This window comes from Thunnus albacares, chromosome 11, assembly GCF_914725855.1.
Source record: "Thunnus albacares chromosome 11, fThuAlb1.1, whole genome shotgun sequence".
NCBI classification, from domain to species: Eukaryota; Metazoa; Chordata; class Actinopteri; order Scombriformes; family Scombridae; genus Thunnus; species Thunnus albacares.
In genome coordinates this window covers 26538133-26561499 of record NC_058116.1, presented here as the reverse complement: position 1 = coordinate 26561499, position 23367 = coordinate 26538133, and the positions used below count along the sequence as shown (strand labels likewise).

General features: G+C 41.5%; 2 protein-coding genes across 2 annotated transcripts in view; one reads left to right on the top strand and one right to left on the bottom strand.

The window, feature by feature from the left end:
• The first annotated feature begins 258 nt into the window (after positions 1-258).
• Positions 259-15172, top strand: igfbp5b (insulin-like growth factor binding protein 5b). The gene is made up of 4 exons (XM_044365727.1): positions 259-973; positions 10696-10910; positions 11246-11365; positions 12915-15172. The coding sequence occupies exons 1-4, from the start codon at positions 640-642 to the stop codon at positions 13044-13046; spliced, it is 801 nt and encodes a 266-aa protein (XP_044221662.1). The 5' UTR covers positions 259-639; the 3' UTR covers positions 13047-15172.
• igfbp2b (insulin-like growth factor binding protein 2b) overlaps positions 14336-23367 on the bottom strand; it is a 29246-nt gene continuing 20214 nt past the window's right edge. Inside the window, exon 4 of the mRNA XM_044365728.1 lies at positions 14336-22797. Coding sequence (XP_044221663.1) covers positions 22642-22797 — 156 coding nt within the window. The 3' untranslated portion in view covers positions 14336-22641. The remainder of the gene's footprint in view (positions 22798-23367) is intronic.

Below are 23367 nucleotides of genomic sequence, written 5' to 3'. Positions count from 1 at the left end.
GTACACAGTAAAAAAAAAAAAAAAAAAGCCTGCAGGTTTTTGAGGAGTGTTCTGCTGAAATGTTTTGATGAGGGCTGCGTTGGTTTTCTGCTGTTGCCTCTTCCACCTCGGCATCAGTTCAGCCTTCAGGGTGAAAGAGCGATCCTGCTGCTGAAAAAAAAAAAGTTTGGCCGCCTGCCAAGCCGTGGAACAAGTGCGCCTCCCTTCCCTGCTGTTTAGCGTATTCATAGTTAGGGGTTTGGGCTCGGCTGTTTTTAAAAAGGCAAGGCAGCTCTCAAGTTGATCAGTCTGCTCAGGAAACCTCTGTTGGAGAAAGTACTGGAGTCCAAAATTGAAGGGGGAGAGGAGTTGAGATTTTGTGCAGAGAATTGCCTTGCTCCTGCAGAGGACATCTCGGGAAAATAGCACACATATTTTAAATTGGTCATTTTAAGAACTTTTTCACAGTGCACGGCGAAAAGCCTGCAATTAATGTTTTTTTTTTTTAAATAGATAGCAACACTCTTGGATAAAGACTCTTGGCTTTAGCTTTAAAAATCGGATTATCTGACTGAGGCATTGTGTTCATTAGACCAGTCCACTTTTTCCCCTCCTCTTCGCATTTGAGGTTTTATGCTATAACTGAAGAGAACACCAACGATGTTTCTGAGTTTTTGCCTCTTGGTGACATTTATCTTGGGGCTGTCCGGGTGCTTGGGCTCATACGTGCCGTGCGAGCCTTGTGACCAGAAGGCGCTGTCCATGTGCCCTCCGGTCCCGGTCGGCTGCCAGCTGGTCAAGGAGCCGGGCTGCGGCTGCTGCCTAACATGCGCCCTGTCTGAGGGACAGGCGTGCGGCGTTTACACCGGGACGTGCACCCAGGGCCTCCGCTGTTTGCCGAGGAGCGGGGAGGAGAAACCCCTGCACGCCCTTCTCCACGGCAGGGGAGTGTGCACCAACGAGAAAGGATACAAACCTGTCCACCCGCCTATAGGTAAGACGCGCACCGGCTGTCCGCCTGAATGCATGCCTGGATCCAAACGATTCCTTGAAAATGTGTGATGGTGCAGCGATTAGTGGCGATGCCAAAGTCTCATATAGACCAGGACAGCAGAGTGTCCACTTTGTAGGCTGTTAATCAGTGTTTGATGACATCTTGTCCCAGGCGGGGATCCATGTGTGCTGATGTGTGGTATTGAAATGTCCGCGGGAGTAAATCAAAGTGAGAGTGTGTTTCATAACTAATTCATTAAATTAGTACATTATTACACATTATTGATTATTTTTCCTCAATTTTGATCCATCACCGGAGGACCCCAGGTGCCCCCCTTCTCTTCCCTATAAAGACCCGCTGCTGTTACACCATGAGTAGCCAGATCCACTGCTCTCTGACAGACCGTTTGTTTGACAGATGGTATGAGGTGCCATCTGATTAACTTTTATCCACTGCCTTGATTAAACTGGCTGCGGGAGCTTATTCCTCCTCTCCTCTCGTGTCTTTGTGGAGACAGAAATGCACCTTGAGTGTGTCGCAGGCTTAGCATCCCACAGTAATGACACTGTTGCGTTAGGCTGCTCTTTATGAATCCTTCCACTAATAGCTCACACGGGGTGAACAAGCTCTCCGGTTGTGGGCTTATTGGTGGCTGTTAATCTGTTGCGAGCGGCTCGACGCTCCGCTCCGCTAAACGCACATGGTATGTCCCGGCTGAGTTGAGCCTCTTGTGCGGGACAGTGGTCATCCAGCAACACCCGGGGAGAGGTTGACAAGAATCCAGGCAGCCCGCAATTAAGAATGTTCAGTTTCGATATGATTTTATTTACTTGAAAGTAGAGCAAATAGTTAAACGGATTTATTCCAATAGTTTCCACCGTGCGTCTCCGCTGTTATCTCGACAGAAACGCTTTCAAAACTTTATGAAAATGGGTCTGTGGGCTGCCTGTTTATGTGAGGAATATTGGGAGAAAAAAAAGCGTGGAAACCCCAAAGTGGAGTTTACAGGCTACTGCAGATTGCAGCCTTTAATATGCAGCACTGTAACAAGTGTCTGTCAAACCCACTATTTTCCATCCTCATGCCGGAGCGCATCATGTAGTCATTTTTTTCCCTCTATTTTGCGCCTTTCCAATATATCGTACCTAAGTGGTGACATGAAATCTATCCAGGCACGAGGGAAAAATATAGTGTATATGTGGGCAGGAATGGGGTGCTACTTCCCAAAATTTTGGTCTTGTCATAGTGGAATTTAGATGGTAGATTTAGGCTGCAGGCTACCCCTAGGATGGTGTTTAGAGTCGGATTACCACTAAATCTGTATGCGTTAGAGAGAGAGAGAGAGAGAGAGAGAGAGAGAGAGAGAGAGAGAGAGAGAGAGAGAGACAGAGACAGAGACAGAGAAAAGAGAGAGATAGTTAGACAGAGGGAGAACTGAGTTGAGCCAATGGTTTTTGAATGATTTAAGACATTTCTTGGTGTAGCAGAGAGGTTCACTGTCACTCAAGAGGTTTAGCAGCTTGTCAACAACTAGATAAGTAGGTGGTAACCACAAAGGTTTTGGCTACGAGCCACATTCTATAAAATAGGCTGCCACTGGGCTCATTTTGGCTGTGGACAGTCATTAGGATATTTGCACCCAGTGAGCAACCAGCACCCCCTCTGTCTATGAATACCATTGTTCTAAAAATACCCTGCAAACCTTATAGTTTCCAAAGCAACATTAACTGAAATGATTTAGAGGTATAGGATATCAATCCTGTATGTCTGTGTCCAGCTCATGTGTGTGTGTGTGTGTGTGTGTGTGTGTGAGTGAGTGTGTGTGTGCTCTCACGTATACTTGGGCGGGGCTGTGTGGGTGTCTGGGTGTGCATTGTGTGTGATTGTTGTGAGTGATGACACCTCAGGCAGTCTTGTCTCACAAACACACACATACACACACACACACACACAGACAGAGAGGGAACTTGACTTCTTTGTTGGCCCACAGAGGTAATCAGAGCATCTTTTCCTGCCTCTGGCAGTGCATTCATTGCATGGGCGCTCAGTCACAACGCAGTGATTCAGCAGAATGCCTCTGGCTCTCTCTTTCCTCTCAAGGGCCTTCTGTCAAACAGCTCCACGGATGGGAGCTGGTGAGGTGAGCTTCTAGTTTCCTGTGGTGTGGGGTTGCAGCTGTCTGTGTGCTGTATCAGCTGAGAAAGGCAAACACAGGGAGGAGGAGCTCATGTGTCCACAACTCAGGAGGCCACGAGAGCTGCAGCCTACTAAATATTGACTGGGGCAGCCAAACAATGGGAGCGAGGAATCTTTGCTATCCTACAGTCCTCTCTCTCTCTCTCTCTCTCCCCCCCCTCCCTTTACTGCTCATGTAAGAAAAAGAATGCTCACCATCACTCTGTGTCTGGGTTCAGGTCCCAGCAGTACATTAATTCATGTTTTGCTCTTGCACTGTGATCCCAGGAGTTGCTTGGATTGTAAGGCACAGGAGGTGGTACATGCTTTGGGGGCACTCAGACTTTGTTAGCCCCCTAGGAGTGAATCAGACCCTGGAAAGCTTGCCAACAGATATGACTTCATGGCAGCAGGCCCCTCGTCCTTCAAGCTACTGAAAGGGCCTTATGTTCTAACAGATTGCTCCTTGCCAAGAAACAAAAGATGATTAGGGGGTGGTTCCAAATCCAGAATACTTGACTCACACATGAACAGAAATACTATGCCCCTTATTAGCATAGCAACAGGAAACCTGGTGCCTTTACTGACAACTTTAATACTTTACATTTGTCTTGGCTCTTTGAATGTGTGTAGATGCAGTTTTAACTTGTTGCCAGACAGTTTCTGAGTTATTTCAGCCACATTCTTAATAGTTAGTGGTTTTTCACATGTCACATGTCTTTGTCATTAATATTTACAATCATCAGCAAGTCAAGCAACTGCAGACTTCTGATGCATGTTTGCCAGAGAACTTCACATATGTCACACTGTTGCCTTCTCATTTGTAAGCACCATACAGAATCACTTGTCATCACATACTTTTAGAAAGCGATTCAACTTTGAGAATTACCATCTGCTTTTTCCATGTCCACAATGTCACTGACACAGCTGGTTATTGGGTTGTAGCCGCGAAACTAAAGCAAGTGGTAAAAAGTTGATTCTCTCTGACCGTACACTTAGACTAATGGCAACCAGCCACCATGTCTGCTGTAGACGTTGCGTGCTCCTACAGACATGCCACGTTAGATATAGCTCTGGTCACGTGTGGTCCCAGCTGCCTGACAGCTTCATGATGGTCTCATGCGAAAGGAAAGACTGTATGTGGCTTTCCATCCGTCTCACCTTGAACATCTGAGACAGTGCAGTGAAAGCTTAGCATGCTGCAACTGATCTGTTGCAGGTGCTAGGAGAAATATTTGAAAGGTCATTTTGTCAAGATATCACATGAGGACTTCAAGGAAAAGCACACAAGTCGAAGAAAATGTGATGCCAAGAAAAGGTAGATACTTGATGTACAACTGGTTTTGTCTGCACATAAAATTTTGTGGTACAGTGTGATCATAGGGACAGTCTACAGCACTGGAGCTGTCGTTGGAAAGCCAATAACCTCTTTGGCACACTTGCCTGATTTCTCCCTGTAAAAATTTACAGTGGTATTTGTACAGCTCATTGGTCACTGACACCTAGCCTGCTAGTGGCAACAGCTGCGAAAGAAATCAGCACTCACTGTAGTCTTTCTCTGTTAGGAGCATGGGGTAAAAAAATGTAAAAAAAAAAAAAAATCATGGAGGGCCACATGCTGGGCTTTAAAATGGTATCACATGAAATCAGACTTGACCTGTGTGCTGTAATATCACCACTAACATCTGGTTACATGTAGCATAGTGGGAGAAAGGACTGAGCAGCTGAAATCATCTCATTGTCCTCACCCCAGAGAGGAGTCTAAGTCTTTGAAATTTCCAAGTGTGAGCAGGATATAAAATAGGCCTCTTAGTTTCTGAGGATTGGGAAAACAATAAAGGCTCTTGTCATGTTTCTGAAATGTAGCTGTTACCCAGAATGTGAGACAGGTGGACGTTTTATTGTTCCCCGTTCTGGTCGGTTAGTACATCTTCGGCATTGAACAGTGCTTTCTGCGAAATGCTTCAACTTTATATAAGCTGTACTGTATCATTAATGATTCACAGTGTTGATAACATTAGAAGCATGAGAAGAAAAGCATTTCAGTATAAAAAAAATATGTTAACTTCAAATGATGTATTTATTATATCACATAAATAGGCAGTTTACCCTTCGCGGAGTGTGCTGTGAATCATGCCATTATACTGTAAACCCCACAAAGCAAGTGTTAACCACGAATTAATGTTGAAGCTAGTTCTTCAACCGCCGTGATGTTTCTTTTTATACTGCTCGGAGATCAGCTTTATACGGTACATCCAGGAGCGTTCGACTCTCGCCAAAATAGCTGCTTCTGCCACTGAGGAGTTAGAACATAGTCACACCCAGCAATTGTGTTGTGGTGTTGGTGACCCAAAAGGAGGTTGCGTCCGTCCATGTGGCTTGTTGAAAACCCAAACTCAGATGTGGGATGAGACCTCAGACCAAAATTATGAATGTACAGTACAACGGCCATGCGCATTACTCTGATAATGTACTTTTCATATGACTGCATGCAACATGGACTGTGCATTTATTTGCACTGCCGGAGCTGTAAACAGGTCAGACAGTTTGTTACATACAGCAGCATTTCCCTCTTGGAATTCTTGCATCCTCTCATAAGTCCTGTTTTGCAATTTATAATCCTTGAATTGTTCTTGTTGCTATTTATACCATGCATTCAGAAACGCAGGAAACTTTTTGATTGTAATAAACATATTCTGTATGCACAATACCATGGGAAGAGTTATTTCCTGCATATTGAGAAGCTGATTGAAACCAAGTACAGGGCCGAACAACAGAAATTCCATTCAAACAACAGGATATAAGGGTCCAAACATAATTCCCTTAGACTTGTGGTCAAACAAAAAAAACGGACATAACATTAGATAACATGCATATTTTCTTACTTCTCTAACTGGTTTGGAATGGAGCTCTTTTCAATGATCAGTCTCAGTCTTTGTGCACTGCTGTCAAGTCATGTGCACAAGGTGTAATTTATCGGCTGTTCAAATCAAAACCAATGTCACCAAATGAAAATGCAACTGACTGTCCATGTCATTGTTTTTGTTTTTTTTTACTCCAGTGATACAGACTTTGTCAGTTTAACTGCAAATTCTTTTGCTGCCACAGAGTTCTAGCAGTGGTTACTTTGCCACAATTTAGAAAAACCTCTTTGACCCATATTCGTTTAGTCATCAGGACCCAACTTTTGTGCTGCTGCACACACACATCCTCAGTGACTTGCAAAACTCCACAGCGGGCCTGGTTTGTTCACACCTCCCTCCCTTTCTGCTCTAGAAACTGCAGGGTTATCAGGCCATGGCCTTGCCTTCAAATATTAAGTAGCGGAGGCAGTCTAAGGCTGAAGGATGGTTTACTAACGTCATGCTTTATATGACACAGGCCCTCAGGCTCATTTATCCCTATAATTATCTTGTCCTACCCCCTGTTGAGATTAAACAGCACCTCTATTCACTACTCTCTTACATCTTGTAAAGATGTAATTTCAGATGCTGCACTGAGACTGACTTAATCAAAGGCAGGACGTAACAAATGTGGTGTAATGCTGGGAAATCCAATGAAAGGTGGAAGAATCTATTGTCCTGGCTTTTTCTAAATGGTATTATTATGGTCTTACAGATCCAGTAGAGAGAAAAATCCAAAGAAGGGTAGCTTATCTTTCATGTTTGGACCGTTGCCTGTAAGAAACTTGGGATATTCATGAAGCATAATTGTGTGCAGATGTTAATTTTTAAACAGAGAAGTATCAGGTGCACCTCCTTTGGCTACTCTGCCCCTCTTGTCCTAATGAAATCTTTAGCTCTAGCAGAGGGAGAGAGATAGCAGCACAGCTTTGGGCTCAGCTGAATGGAAGAGCGGCACATGACTTGGCTCACTTGGCTTCTGTCCAGCATCTTGGCTGAGTTTCAGGAGTTAAACGCAGACCCTCTAAGCCTCCTTTACAAGCTGGGTACCCTGAGCATGGAAAAACTGAGATTCTGCAGCTGCACCGAAGAGCCCACTTCAGAAAAGATGAATTTGGTGATTTTGTGAGTGGAAGAGAAAAGAAGTCAGACGCTATTGTGTTTACAAAAGCTACACTCCATATTGTCGGCTGAGGATGGCACAATCGACAACACTACAATATCAATTCATCAGCTCATACCTTCATTTACACTCAAGGTTCATTTTTGTGTAGATTCAAAACCCTTTCCACCCCAAACGCTGTTCTCAGTCAGACGTTCTCTCAAAGTGACTGACTTGTGGGCCATGGCTCAGACCTTTCTTAGTCTGGGCATTTTTATGCTCATATGAGACACATGAAACAAGAATGCATGTTAAAAAAACACAGTCTGTATCCTTTAACAGCATATTTCATTGCCAAATATGTGGCTTTTTAATCAAGTGCGCTGAGAAATTATTGGACTGTACAGCAGAAAAAAATAGTTTTTTCCACAGTGGTCACATGCATGGTGTACATAGGAATGCTTGTTTGACGTATTTATTTATAGCAAGTAATAGCCTCGTAGTCTGAGCGGGGAGACACAAGGACATATCTAAACACAAACCAAGGCCTGCCAAGTCATGAGTTGTGAGATTAATTTCAAAGAGACGGCAGTGCAGCGCAGAAGCCAAAGACCCAATTCTGGTAATCACCCTGCCCCCCCCTCCCCTACCAGAGACTCCAGACGCTCATGCTGTGTCAGGCTCTTTGAACATCAGTTTCTCGGAGTTCGTGTCCTTGTTACGTCTCAGTGCCTTTCTCCATGGTGGCTGTGTACTAACAGGCCAGTCCGCTAAGTTGGCATCTTGTTAAATCATATTTTCCAACGTATTCTCTCAGTTCCATGCCTATATACAAGTATGGAAGTTGATTTGTCTTTCAATAGCAGTTGGCCTATAGTCTGTAGCCAACATTCCTCTCTGGTTCAGTGCGTCTGGCCCTGTGCACCACGGCGGGTTTCCTTGTCAGATAAATATAACCAGGGTCATCCACTGGCACCATCGCTTCAGCCAGTTGGGGCCTGGCAAAGTCCCCACAATAACTCTGTACTTATGGTACAGCTAAGCCAAGGGGGGAGCAGAGGGCTTCTTTCTGTGGCCTCAAAGCACCTCTGGCTGGGGGTCCTGGCTTAAGAGGCTGAGCCCCAAAGATAGGAGGGGGGAGGGAGGGGCTAGGTTAAGGATAAAGGACCTCAACCTGTGAATATCCTATCAAGATGGACTTTCAGATCTCTGAGACTATAGTGCCCCCTGGGGGAGTTATAATTACGTTTAAGAACTGCATAAAATGTGACAGAAATGTACAAGCATTTATATGAGTCCACAGAGCAACTGGATTTTCCTCCATTTGACATTTGAATCGGTTTAATACAGGACACGTCGCTGTAAAGTTACTGCACTCAGAGGCCTTGGTCCCTCCTGAAGTTTAGCAGGCCAGATAACGTGTTAGCAAATTTTCCAGGCACAGTGTAGGCAGTAATGCAACATCTGATGCAGTTTTCCCAAGTTGTAGAGTCCTTACAAACATGTGCTGCCTCGTGCATCTGTACATACTGTATGTGTAACTTCAACTAACTTTAAGACCAACAATTCTCCCTGAAAAACACTGTACTTAAATACATCAGACAAGTTGTTGTTTGTAGATTATTAGACAAATATCAAAATATATCGTACTTTTCTTGTTCTCATGGATACAGATCAGCTGTAACTTGTCTATGAATGGATTTTATAACCATACAATAGAGCATTTGAGGGTTGGACAGTGGGGTTGGCTGAGAAAAGATGAGTTTAAACTCCTGTGTTAGCTGTAGGAGTTCATCAGCTGTTGACTGAGCTCCAGCCTCCCCTACTCTGTAAACATATGGGAAGCAACATTTGGTGGTGCAAACCCCCGAAAAGCACCTGGTATTGTATTTATGTTGGAAGGACTAACAAGCCACAGAACTTCACAAATTATGCAGTCAGTAAATTAACATAACAATCAGTATTATCAATACTGATTGTAAAATATTGCAAACATAAATAACATCTCTAAATTTTACTAATTTATCATTATACATGATTAGAAATATGTTTGATGATGTATTACCCTTTACAGAGCAATTCTGCATTCCTGAATTCCACATCATAGTTCCAATAAAATTTTAAGAGCAGTTTCATCACGAAATAACCCCGACGAACAGTAATTTGAGTTTGATGTAGGCTGCTGCCAGTGTAACCCATGGGCAATCAGTCTTTGCCTTGTCAATCACCATTTTGCCCAAAACTGAATCAAACTTTAGACTTAAAACTTGCAGTGTCCTCAGGTACTATTTGCTAGAGTCTATCATGAAGTCAAGTACTTCTAGACACAGAGAACAATGCACAAGATCATGGTGAATGTCATGAATTACTGATAAACCCGCTGTACACTTCCAGCCCAGCCCCAAACAACAGACAGACAAAAGAAGTCTCTAGCTGGTGAACATAGTGGAGGATTTAGCAGCTAAAGAGCCAGATATGTTTCAGGCTAGAAACATGACTCCAAATGGATGCTAATGGCTGCTAGATTTGTAAATAGCCAACCACTTGCTAACATGTGTGCCAGAGCAACATTATGAGGTTGATAATATGTCCATTTTGTGTGCACAGATTGATCTGCTGCTCCCATGTGACCAAATAATCAATTAATGTTGCTTATAATTTTACAACTCATACTCCACCTCAATTAACCAAAGGGCGTAGTGGTTTAAGATGTAGACTGTGTAATTGCAATGTCCCCAGTGACCTTTGTTGCATGCCATGCTCCATCTCTCTCTTCCCATTTCCTGTCAGCTCTCTACTGTAATGTAACAAAAAAGATTAAAAAGTAAATTAACTAGCAAACAGACATCTGATAAACAAGGCCGGATTAACAACTGGGCAAAATGGACAACTGTCCAGGGGCCCCAAAAGCCCAGATTCACTGTCTATATAATCTAACTGCTTGATTAATTGCACGTTTTATCATATAATATCAACTATGGTGGGACTATGTGTCAAAATCTAGTTTTAAGACCTGAATTGTTTTAGTTTATATTTTTCTCATTTGTTATAAAATTGAGTTTTATCATAATGCAGACAAAAAAAAATGAGGGCAAATTGGTATTATTCTATCATAGGAGTACTGTTAGGCTGTAACAAATAATTATTTTCATTATTAATAGGTCTGGTAATTATTTTCTTTAATAATCGATCAATTGTTCGGTGTATAAAGTGTCAAAAAATTGTGAAAATTACAATCATTATTCCCTGAAGTCCAAGTAAACTTTACACATGTTAAAAATGACTAATATGGTCATAAGAGGTTAATCCAACCATGCTGATGAAAACATTGTTTTTCTATGCATATATGTATAATATTATATGTATTATATACATCAATGATCTGTCACAAATTGTCAGTTTATGATTTAATCACAACGTCACTCAGACCTGCCTTCCTTACACGTACTACATTAAGATGTCAATGCATTCATGTAAAGCTTCAGCCTGTTAAATGTGATATGTGATATTAACTGACCATATATTTATTTGTTCCGGTGTAGATCGTGAGTCTCGAGAACATGAGGACACACTGACCACAGAGATTACAGAGGAGCTGCAGCCAGCTAAAGTGCCACTCCTTCCCAAAGACATTGTGAACAGTAAAAAAGTTCACGCGCTGCGCAAGGAGCAAAAGAGGAAGCTCGGCAAGCAGCGCTCCATGGGATCCCCTATGGACTACTCACCTCTGCCCATTGACAAGCACGAGCCTGAATTTGTAAGTATTGAATATTGGTGGTGGATGTTAGTTTGAAAGCACTGTTGTATTGAAGATTTTTGACTTTGGCGACTACTAGTGGTAGTAAAAAGCACTGTGGCAGAGAGCATTTCAAGCTGCTCTCATGTGGCAACTTACTCAATTGTTAAATTTTCATTTTAATATACTAAAATATACTTATATTGAGATTGAAGGAAGTGATTTTGAACTTCAGTCCCTTTGCATAGTTGTTCAACAGTCTTAATTAACTTAATTAACTTCTCACTTTCCCAACACAGAATGGCCTCTAATTATCGTGTTGCTGGGTTGTAACACTGTGCTGTCTTTCCCCAAAGGGTCCTTGCAGGAGAAAACTGGATGGTATAATTCAGGGTATGAAGGACACTTCTCGTGTAATGGCTCTGTCTTTGTACCTTCCCAACTGTGACAGAAAAGGATTCTTCAAACGCAAGCAGGTGAGTTCGCTTTGTCTTTGATTTTTGCGCATTTTACATTAAGATGGCTCTTCAAATATATATTTTTTTACTTTGGGGTGATTTTGATTTTGTTGTCTACTCATTTTCCCCACCATTGCATGTACTGCACCTTTAAGGCTAAGTCACACTAGCTTTTAAAACTGCAATATTTTGCAGCTCTGTCAATTAATGTATTTGCCACATTTAGTGGATTAGCTCACAGGAGCGAAGTACTGTACATCTGCGCAAATCTTTTGTATCAAGTTCAACATTGGTGAACTTTGACATGCTAATTTGAACCTTGACCAAGTTATGTTGACAGTGCTGACCTTTGAGGGAATGGAGACTGTCCAAAATGGAGGAAGCTATCATAGCTTATTAGCTGTGTTGCACAACTCACTTTTAACTTCCTCTGTCACAAAATAGGAATAGTTTACAGAAAGAAGTTAAAATACATCTTTTGAAAAAACTGTCCGAATTTATTGTACCATTAGCAACCAAGCTAGTGGTAATGATTGTGACTGACTAGTGGTAGTATTTTCCTGGCTGGCTAGCACATTAGCTGATAGCCCATCATCTATTTTCTGACAACAAACAGATGAACTTCACTGTGCCTCTTGACCGGGGGCCTTTACCTACACCTACCTTTGTAGGGGAAAACTGGGATGAAAGTAACACTTTTCAGATAAACGTCATTTTAAAAGATAACGTTACAGACAGAAACTAATTTTCATTGTGTTCAACAACTCACATGTGTGTTCTATCAATACCAGGTGCTATTTTGTACAATTTTGGAATGACTTCAGTATAGTTGACTTTGAACAGAGGTTGCACATTACTTTCAACCCTGTCAGTTGGGACAAAAGTAACACAATGGTATAAACTTGAATTGTTTAAATTATTCTTGTTTTATTAAAAATATCTGACAGTGTTCTTGTTAATATGTAATTGCAAAATTTTCAATTTCATCAGAAGTTTTACAACAGTATGAACAGTATAACTTTTAAAGAAAATTCACAGTATAACAGTCTAAAAATAACACATTTCGTTTGCTGTCTTACTAAGATAAATTCCCTTTTTTTATTCTCTGTCACAGTTGTGACAGATATAGTGCTCTGCGCCCTCAGTACATGCCTGGTGGGACCAGTGCAGACAAAAGAGACACTGCACCCACACTTCCCCAGGCAAGGAGGAGCTGAATGTCTCCCCACACATAAGACATTCCTCAACCTTGTCCTGGGAAACTGTAGGTGCAGTGTTTTGATCAGAGTAGAGCTTGCTCTAACACACATACAAAAGAAACAGCTGTTACTATCATCCCGACAATGACTCCCGACAGTTAAACCTGACTTACTTCAATACTGAAAACAGTTTTTCAAGTAAAACACTGCGACACTATGACATATCAACGATTTTTCATGTGGATATGCTTGCATGGGCTCGGAGAATATCACATTGTTACTTTCATCCCCTGTTACTGTCATACTAGCTTTCCCCTACCATCTTTTATCTATTTCCCTCAAACTATATCCTGTTTTCTGGCCCACAGTGCAAGCCATCTCGCGGTCGCAAACGAGGCATCTGCTGGTGTGTGGACAAGTATGGCGTTCAGCTCCCGGGGACAGATTACAGTGGAGGGGACATTCAGTGTAAAGACCTGGAGAGCAGCAACAACGAGTGAAAAGGGGAGGACCGCCCTCTACCCCCACCCCCCGCCCCCCTAACCACCACGTGACCCAGGGCCCACACCTCCTCTCTGAATCACACCTGTATGCGCCGCTCTCACTACAAGATTTTTGTTTTTTCAAATTGAAAAAAAAAAGGAAGAAAAAAATCCAAACGAAAGAACAGGCTGAAAAAAAGACACCTGTATTTTTTTCTTTTCTTTTCTGTTGTTGACCAAGCACTCATCTCCGAATGAGGGGAAAAGTCCCAGAAGATTTACTAGATCCCTTGACTATTGCTCATGGGACCCCTTGTGTGAGCCGGGTCCCCTGGCTGCAGATCCATGAAAATATATGCACACAATGGATATATTTTTATAGAAACTGGGGGTTTCAATACAACACTTTGTATGATGTAAAATTAACATAAAATAATTGTGAAGAAAAAAGCATAAGGCACATTGATTGAAAACAGTTATATTTTAGGCTGTTGAATCAGATGCCACTGTGGAACTGACGATTGGCAGAGTAATTTTTTTTTTTTGTCTGTTTTCCAAACAAAAAAAAAAAGAAATGAGAGATAGGGATATGCTGTAACAGTTGACTCTATCTGGGTATGTGGTTCTGTCAGAGCACTTATAAATAGGGGAACCTGCTAAGATATGTGTAACTTCACAAAATAATGTGTGCATGAATGAGTGTATGTGTACAGTGCGAATGCGTGGTATCAGCCTGTGTTGGTGTACGATGGAGTGAGCCTATTACTAAAAGAATGTCCTTTTTTTCTTTCTCTTTTGTTTGATTTTGTCACAACAAGTATTGCTAGCGCTTGAGGTGGTCTTGGGGCTGGCCTTCTCTAAAATGTAAAGTATGTCTCGGGACACGGAGCGTTCAGAAACAAAAGAGTAAGCAGATCGTTACAGATGAACCTATGTAAGTGGCTCTTTGACAATGTAGCTAGCCTGATATGCCAACTGTGCCTATTTGAACAGACACTGCCATGCAGGGCGACACAGAGCTTAGAGAGCGCTGACTCTATACTGGTGAAATAAAGATTACAGTTTTCAGCTTAAGTGATGGGACTCACTTCTGACTTTGATCTTTTGAGTTGAGTGCATAATCAAACTTGCCAAGTCAGGCCGGTTGCTTCTCTGATTCAGTTGTGTGAAGTGTAGTTTTGTATGGTTTTGTTTGTGCTGTTTTCTTTGCCTTCAGTGAAGTAAAGACCGCCCACTTTTGAGCCATGTTCCTTTATCAAATGGTTTCCCCTCAGTACTGCTACTACAGTGTAACCATGGTGTATTACTTTTAAATATAGTAATTGAATGTTGTTTTTCCTGTAGAAACAAAGTATGACAACAATTTAATTGTGCTTGGAAAAAAAAAAAAGATTTTAGCCTGTAAACGATTTCAATAGGTCCTCCATGTAGCTTGTCTGGAGAAGGACCCAGAGTCATTTGACTCTACGGCAGTCAAAGAAGCTAACTCTCTGGAAACCTTCTGCCGACACGCCTCCATGCAAAGTTTATCTGCTTACGTACAATTAAGGGGATCATGATCAAAACAAAAAGGTTACAGGTTATAACAGGGTCATTTAAGTAGAGTTGTTCTCTCTCTGTGTGCAAGTCACAGTGCCTTCCTACATGCAAATACATTTAAATAGTGACGTGAAAGTGACGCAGGGCAGTTTCCTTTTTCAGACAGCCCCTCACTGGGACTGACACGTGTTATGACGATAAAAAAGGTCTAGGTTTAGTTCTGATAAGGAGAAGAACAATGAATGTGGTAGGTCCTTTGAATGGTTTCGGCAACACATTGCGAATCCATTTGTGATCTCCACCTGTACCTCGGGGGCAATTCTGATCAAGAATGATTTGTGAGGAACTGTTGTGTAACTGCACTCAGTTAAACCTCCCTCTTCTCTTTCTTTGACAACCAATAAGCTAAGATTCTTGCTTTTTCTTGTGAATGCCAATGTATATGATTGCCAGAGAGGGGAGTCCAAAGGATGTGTGGAGGTAAACGAACCATTTCCTTTGTTTCAACAAAAGAGAAATGATATGTGCATCCAAAATGGCTTCCGGTTGTGAATATATTATCAAGGTCTCCTTGCCCCACTTCCAACACCAAATCCACACTACCACTTTCGAAACAAAAAAGCAGCTTGCACTTATTTCAGTTACTCACTATTGATATTGATACACAACAACGTCCTAAGATGTGGTATCATGAAGTTAGTGGAACACAAAAAAAAAAAAAAAAAAAAAAAAAAAAACAGCCACAAAAGCTAAATGTTGTGTTATTTTGTGCTTACCTGTTAAAGGTGGTGCTTTGAGGTAATATTTGTTGACAGGGGCTGTGCAGCCCATGCCTGGGACCTCCAATACAGCAACATCTTTTAGGGAAAAATAGATCGAAAGTAACACACAGCTAGAGATGTTCTCATGGCCTATTGCACAGAGATGAGCGGAAAGATAGAGAGGGGGAAAGAGATAGAGGAGAGAGGAAAGAGGAAGAGCGAGCGCCATGGGCAGTGGTCACAATCAGGGCCTAGCCACTTCCCCGATACGGGGTCACCAATTGCATGACATTAGATACAGTTAGCAAGACAGTTACCAGGAGTCATGGACCGCAACCAGGAGAGTATTGAGTTCCAAGTTCATTTTAATACTCTTGAGTCCAAAAACAGTGAAATATCTGATATCTGGGACCAGTTATTGTCTAGATTCATTAAGGGTGTGAATACTTCAAAGTTCCAGGTATTCATTTCTTTTGTTTGGATAGCAGGTTGAGGTTCAGGGTTAAAAAACAAAAAAAAGTCTCTCCTTTAGTAATGTCAGTGACTTCCTGTTTCCCACACCTGTTTGCGAGTAGTGACTTCCTCAGGTTTCTCATCTCCTACATGGTTTGAACTCATCTTCACAATTCATACTTCAGTAGTACAGTAACTACAGCTTTTTTCTGAATACATAACACTTTCTGGATGTAATGAGACAATAAAATTGGTTATCATAATTTGGTGTTCACTGGCTTGTGAAATAGACCCATCGGTGGCAGGAGGACAGTGGGAAATAAAATGGTCAGTATTTGGAACTACATAAGACAAATAAGAAAAAAAGACAAAAAATCTCAAATTATTAAAGTGAATATCACTGTGTAATATTTATTCAACTTGTAATTTATGTACTCTTTTAACCTTTGTCTTTTTTTGTTATGACAAAGCATTTATTTAAATAAAGTTATGTATTCATTTAATCACTCTGGTGAGGTTTTTTATTGTTGTATTTGTAAAAGGAATGAGTAACCTCTAAATTGACTTGAAATGTACAGTTTGAAGTGGAATCATCCTGATAGTAAGCACTGACTAATCTCCAAGGCTCGAGCTGATAAACCTCTTAGACATAAGTCTGAGACACCCAGGCTAGCCTACAGGATCTCATGCAGCATGCAGGATGTGACTTTATAAAGCCTCGCCCGAGGGCAAGTCACCTGGTTTTCAACACCATAGTCAAAAAGATTGCACAGGAACAAGGAAGTCATTTAACATGAGTTTGAACTTCAAGGGGGGATAAAATCTAGTGGGACCAGCTCACTCTTCAAATGACTGGGAAGACGGGATTTGTTGCCTGGAGGAGGCTTCATCATGTTATGGAAAACCTACCTTTCTTACTACTCACAGGCAGAATGAACTCCCCAGAGATACCTCCATTTACAGAGACATACAAGCACAAATGCATATGTGCATACCCAGACATACTCACACAGTGTGAGGAGAATATGAGCAGCTGTGGAAGGTTTGGTAAACATGGCAAGAATCAGCTATTTAGAGTACAGGAAATCAGACGTGAGGCATATTTGTCACAAAGCAGCTCTTTAATTGGGTCTCTTTAAAAAGAAACAAACAAAAAAAAGTGATGTACTGAAACACAGTGGGATGACCTGGTCAGTAAAGGTCAAACACACAAGTCAACAACAATGATCAGCAGTTTGTTCCTCAGCATGTACTGACATTCATAAGGATAAAACATCTAATAAGATCTAAGGATCTGTGCATGCATCTGTGAAGTGGGTTGTCTGGTCATCTTTATTTCCACATCAGTTCCAGGAAGTGACAGAATGGGACTTTCCTTTTTGGGGGCCACCAAAATCTTTCCCAAGGGACCTCAGGACTTTGACCAACTCCAGATGTGGGTGACTGATTCAGGGCATGAAAGAGTGGAGGGCCCACAGTTCCTGTATAGTAAGCAGATCAAGGCTGCCGTAAAGGTTGTTGTGGTATGTCTGTGTGTGTGTGCATATGTGTGTGTGTGTGTGTGCGTGTGCGTATGCGTGTATGTGGTAGGGAGGGCACAGACTTTGACTTCGGGGAGGAGGAAACATGTGTAGAAGATTTGATTTGTGAGGTAGTGAACATGACAATTACTATTTGCCTTCAAAGAAACTGACAACTGCACTTAGGACTTCAAAGCATTTATGCCCCTTTTATTACATAATTAGGCCAACGATGTTGGATGGCTGCATCTAACGTCAACTCACGCACCTCTCCCGTCTAAAGCCAGTCAAACTGCTGTGTCGAGCGTTTCTGTGCTGCTCAGACCTCGAGGTCTTGCACAAAGGTTGGATATTCTTCCACTCATGTGATTTAACAAATGATTAGGGCTGTAAAATCACAAGCAATAGCTTTGTAGATGCTTTCACTAGCTGGCGCATCGATTCGCCCGTGGCTCATATCATTAAATGTGACTTTTAGAAATGATGATGGGGCATTTAAAGACGTAAGCAAATGGCATGCAGATGTTTACACTGCATAATTGCAAATCACTGCTTGTGCTCTTGTATAATGCTATCTCTTAAAGAGGTAATAGTGGTTCTTTTCATCACCGGGATGGAGATGAAAGGATATTTGAAAGAATGTACAGCAGTTGGGAGTAAATCACATGACTTAGTGGTTGAATCCTCCGATGCCGGTGGTAGAAGACGGCAGACAAGTGTCTGCTAGTCTTCATTCAAGCCCTTTCATCAAAGATGGACTTAGACCCGGAATCCCAAATGAGGGGTTCTTCAGCGTGGATCGGATGTGACTGTGAGAACCACAGCGGCATGTTAAGTAAACTAACTTTGAGATTAAGATTTGACATCCCACAAGCCATAAAAGGGGTTGAGATCCATGCAATTACTTTGGTGAGTACAACGCTGTGTTAACCAATGGCCAGGACAACAAAAATTAAAGTTGTAATAACCCATAATTTTCCTTTAAGATAAACGTTTTTAACTTTGAGTGTGTCTCCATGCCCTGGAGACATAAAGATATTAACTTATCCAATCTATTCTTCTATTTTTGCCCCTTTTGCACAGTGCAAATATATAAGTACATAACCGACACTGTTACATTAGAACTACAGTGAGGTGAAGTCTTCCCCAACCTCCAGGTTAGCTTGTGTTCCACCAGCTTCAATTACACTGTGACGTTTGTATAGAGGGGTTTTTCATCACTCTTTCTATGAAGCTGAAATTTGATACTGGGCTTTTTTGTCCATATTCAAAGATAAATGTCTCTCCTGTTGTACTTCCTTCTAACTTTGAAAATACCTTGTCATTTAAACAAAGATAAAACAACAATTATTTTGTTAACATTCAACAAGTACAGCTTGTGTGAGTCTTAGACCCACCATCAACATATCAAGGGAAGTTGTTGAATACTAACAAAAGAAATAGTAGCCTGGAAGTAGGGCGGATCTTTGGCTCTCTAGGCCAATATACACGTGCTTTTGCACATACACACACGCACTCACGCTTGCACACAGATACGCACCCCCACTCTTACTCCCATTGCTAAACCACCCTCCTCAGCCCATTGTTCCTGATCTATCAAACCTAAAACAAAAGACACTTGTTGTGATTTGTTTTCAAAAAAAAAAAGGCCAGCCTCGAAATATCATTAAATGTGCTGAACAACTCAAGGACACCCGAGTCCCATGTGTGACACCAAGCCAAACTGTCATTTTTTCAAAAGCAAACTCCCTGCCAAAGACCAGGCATTAAGACAAAATAAAAAGTAATTAAAAAAAAAAAAGCAAGCATGTCACAAAAACTGAACAAAGCTGTAAAGCTGTAGCTGAAAGAGTGTTCATATTTTGCACAGCATGATTAATTGCACTCTTGGACTTGTGCTCGCCTAACTGGCACACTGGCACATGTATAAGGTTACAAGGCCAAAGCCAGTCAGGAGTGGTCTCATATGATACACTTTTGGCCAGAACTTCAAAGAAGTCTCTCTTTACACCCAAGTCTTGAAAAATTTTGATCACAAATCAGTGGTGACTTTTGTTGGCAACTTTTGCAAGTGTTGCAATTTCAGCCTTACGCAAAATCTACTTAATAAATATAAAACATATAAAAACTTAACATATGTCCTAACCGTGGCCTGTATAATAAAAAATCTCATTAAAAGAGACATAATCGACCTTTAGGATAGACTTGGATTCCTCCTGAATATAATACTCATATTCCATATGCATGTTGATAGAGTTATGGTTTGCTGTAGTCCTTCCTTCTGTCCCTGAAGTGAATACATTGTAACAATGAGGGACAAAAATTTTGTTCTGTATTAAATTATTATTTAAAACAGTATTATAAAACTGCATTCCAAACCGCTGAAGCTACTTTCATGCTAATTTGAGTTAGCCACATTGAGTGGGTATCTTTGCCCTGGCAGTCGTGTGTAGTTTTATTGCTGGTGTTGTTTCCCAGCAACAAACCTACGTGTGACTACCGGGAAGTGTGTCTCTGCTGCAGCTCAGCAAGGAAACACTGTCCTTGGAAACACAAAGGGAATTTGGTACTAAAAAGACTTTACATTTGGAACAAACCCACTTGAATAGCCTCGAAGGAGATTTAAAGTTTATCACCAAAGACAGTGGACTTTCTTCCTTACTTTGTACAGTGTAGTCATTTTAAAAAAGTATTGAGTATTGTATTATGTCAGACTTGGAAATATCTTGAACCTGTGTCAGTCAGTTTAACCTGAAAGATACATCCACACACATATGTATTTGTCTCACATCCATTATATGCTCAAGAGTTGCTCATTTTCTGTTGCTCATGTTACATATTTACAGTTCTTGGTCTGTTCAGGTTTGTACAGATGATTTACACATGTAAATACTCGTAAAATTATATCTATCTGAACTCAGTGTAGGTGCCTTGGAGGTCTGGTCTAGAGTATCACCTTAACACACAAGTCATGAAAAAGCAAATAAATCTTTTTTTATATCACTGAAATTCTTGAGAATGTTACCGTCATCTAAACTTAAAAAGGACTTGTTGACATGTCAGAAGATTATGAAGTTATCGTTGTCAGTCACAGCATTTCCAAATACACCCTTAATTGTAGCAGACGTTAAAATATATAACGCAACTTCTTGGTGATGCTGTATCTGCTGAATAATCCAATTGTGTGTACTGTGGCTGCAATGGATTATAGCTACACTTTTGAAATATGATGGTGGCATCATGTAATGTCATCCATTATGATGATGATGAGAAATCGCTTGGCTGTCGAAGCGACAGTAACACTGGATCGCTGACAGCCCATGTATGGCAGAACCGCTCCAGCTCAGCCTGTAAAAGTGAGACGACACTGTACAAAGTTATACTTCATTACGAAGATGGTCCCAGTATCCCATTTTGGCAGGGGCGTCCAGAATAACCAATAGCATCCCTGCAACGGAAGTCTTCATGTTGGCTACCTCTCTTTAAACCATAATCTGTAGCACAAATATGTGTGTATGAGTGAGTTTGTGTATTTGTGGTTGGTTTATTTATAGACATCTTTACCCACTTAGTATCACATTTGTCAATGTCAACCCCCCATCCTATTCCCTCCTCATGTCAACACTTCATTAGTAACCCAAGCAACACATGGATATACTGTACACACACCCACACACACACACGCATGTCTGCACGCACAGCGATAAGAATACTGATGCCACAGAGTTTCCAGCGTTATTACCGTAAGTGCATTTTTTTCCTCCAGTGACTCTTATTTGGATAGTGCTGATAGGAAAACTGCTGACGAACAACAACAACAACTCTCTGCTAAACAAACCGATGGGTGTGGATTCATGGAAACACTTATGTGATGCTTTTAATTTAGCGTTAAATTAACATGACGGTCTTACCAGGAAATGTCATAAAAGTGGCAATAAAAAAAAAGAACGACTTTCTCTATTCAGTGACTGTCAGAGCAAAGCAGCATTTAATTCATATACAGCTTACAATGTAGGAAGCAAACTTCACCAAGAAAATTCACAAGATATAATCATACAAAAACATAAGCTTCTCAATCATCAACTTAGTTGTAGATTTTTGTGTACAGATCTGATATGTCAAAGGATTTCAAGGAGCACCTGTAAGTCTTTCACATTTCAAGAAAATAGAGGCTTGTCTGCCTGAACTGACTTCAGTGGCAGTTCATTAGCATAGCATCAAATCTGGCATGAGTAGCAGTTGACTGGGGCTGGTGAGAGACAGATGTTCAGATGTGAATGTGAGCATTCAAATGTTCAAGGCTTTCCCGGAGTTGCAGTTCTTCGTTTTAGGAAATCATGGAATTACACTAAAAAGTAGTAGTATTAAAAAGTATGTGAACATGTTTTTAATTATGGGTTTATTTAAAAGGGGCATTAATGAACAGAAATGTGCCAAAGTAGGCCAAAAGGATATTTTTTATCTGTTGTACCCAGAAATATCAAATCAAAACAGTTCCGAATGCTGATGAAAGCCTCATTAGGTTTAACCTTAAAGCTGCATCGATCCGTATTTTTATACTAACAATGAATCAAATTACGACATATAATGTGAAAGAGGTTGTTCATAATGACAAACTCACAGAGAATTATCACCTGACTTGGCGGTTACCCACAGTATGGAGCTTTTTCACGTCTTTCAGCTCATTGTTTTGGATTTCTGGGCCCCCCAACTCCACTTTCATCAGTTTCATTTCCAGCAGCAGCAGGTGCCAACAAAAAGCTCTGTTAAACCCAGTATATCAGCGTCAAAGCTTACAACAAGCTAATGAACATAGTGGAGCATTTGGCAACTAAAGAGATGGTTGGTGGAGACCAAAACAGAGCTAAAAGAGAGTGAATATTGGACTTACATGTCCGCTGGCCACAAACACAACTGTTACTAAAGTTACTCTGTGTCTGTCTCAGTGGACTATTGTTTTCTGACACTCTCACCGTAGCGATCATATGTCATTACTGTGTTTACAGCTTGCTCTGCTGCCCCCAGGTGGCCCAAAAATAAAATTAAATAAAAAAAAAAAAAATGATTGCAGCTTTGTCTTCATCAAATCCCATGAAAAGACCAAAAATAAACAATGAATTCATCCCCCTACCAAGTATTACCTGTGCAACCAAAGCCAGTCGTGTTGAGAAAAATAGAGAATAACACCAGCCTTATCCTTTAAACCAGTTTAACCTTAAACACAGTGTCAATTAAAAAAGCCCTTATTTACAGTGACTTCTTTACATGTTGATATTGAAGAAACCCTATTCATGGCCAAATCCTCACAGATTTTTGAAGTTTGAAGGAAATTCAACACTGTTAGCGGAAGGCTGCGGTGGGCATCACTCTGAGCTCTTCCTGAAACTGGTTACAGTTGGGATCCCCTCTGACTCTTGGTGTTGCTGGAATCTGGACCCCAGTTAAGGGGTCAACGCACCAGCACTCGCCCCGCTGGCCGTGGGTGGACATGTTGCACTGGAAAGAGGGAAGAAAAACACAAACTAGACAAGTTGGAAAACACTGGAAAAAAAGAGGGAGGGGTAAAGATACGCAGTGGGAAGTTGAGGGTGCATTAATGAACCATGGCGTACGAGATGGGCTTGAGATGTGTGCTTGTGTATGTGTGGACTTGTGTGTCTTCTGGTAGTTGGGGGGCCATTGGATGAGAGTGTGGGCCATGGTTCGGGTGGGACAACACTCACCCAATAATAGCCCATCCTCAGGTCATGCCCCCTACTTACAACCCACAACCCATCCACAGCCACACATGCACGTCACAGACACTCACACAAACACATAGGGGCATGCCAGTAGACCAGTCCCCCCCACCACCCCCACCCCCCTACCCCCAGCGAGCCCCCCCTCTCCTCAGAAATGAGGTCGTAATTGAAGTGGACACAGTTTACGCCGCGCACGCGGGGTGGCCGTGTAGGGGATGGCGAAAAGAATGAAGAGCTGGGGGGAAAGAAAAGACTTTCCATTTTCTTCCTTCGATGAGAAAGAACAAAAAAGTGACAGTTACAGTAATTACTCCACGACAAGGAG

Coding starts and splice junctions, on each gene's coding strand:
- igfbp5b (XM_044365727.1), top strand. CDS start 640: ATGTTTCTGAGTTTTTGCCTCTTGGTGACATTTATCTTGGGGCTGTCC. Junction 10,911..11,245: donor ACAAGCACGAGCCTGAATTT/GTAAGTATTGAA, acceptor CTTTCCCCAAAG/GGTCCTTGCAGGAGAAAACT. Junction 11,366..12,914: donor GATTCTTCAAACGCAAGCAG/GTGAGTTCGCTT, acceptor TCTGGCCCACAG/TGCAAGCCATCTCGCGGTCG.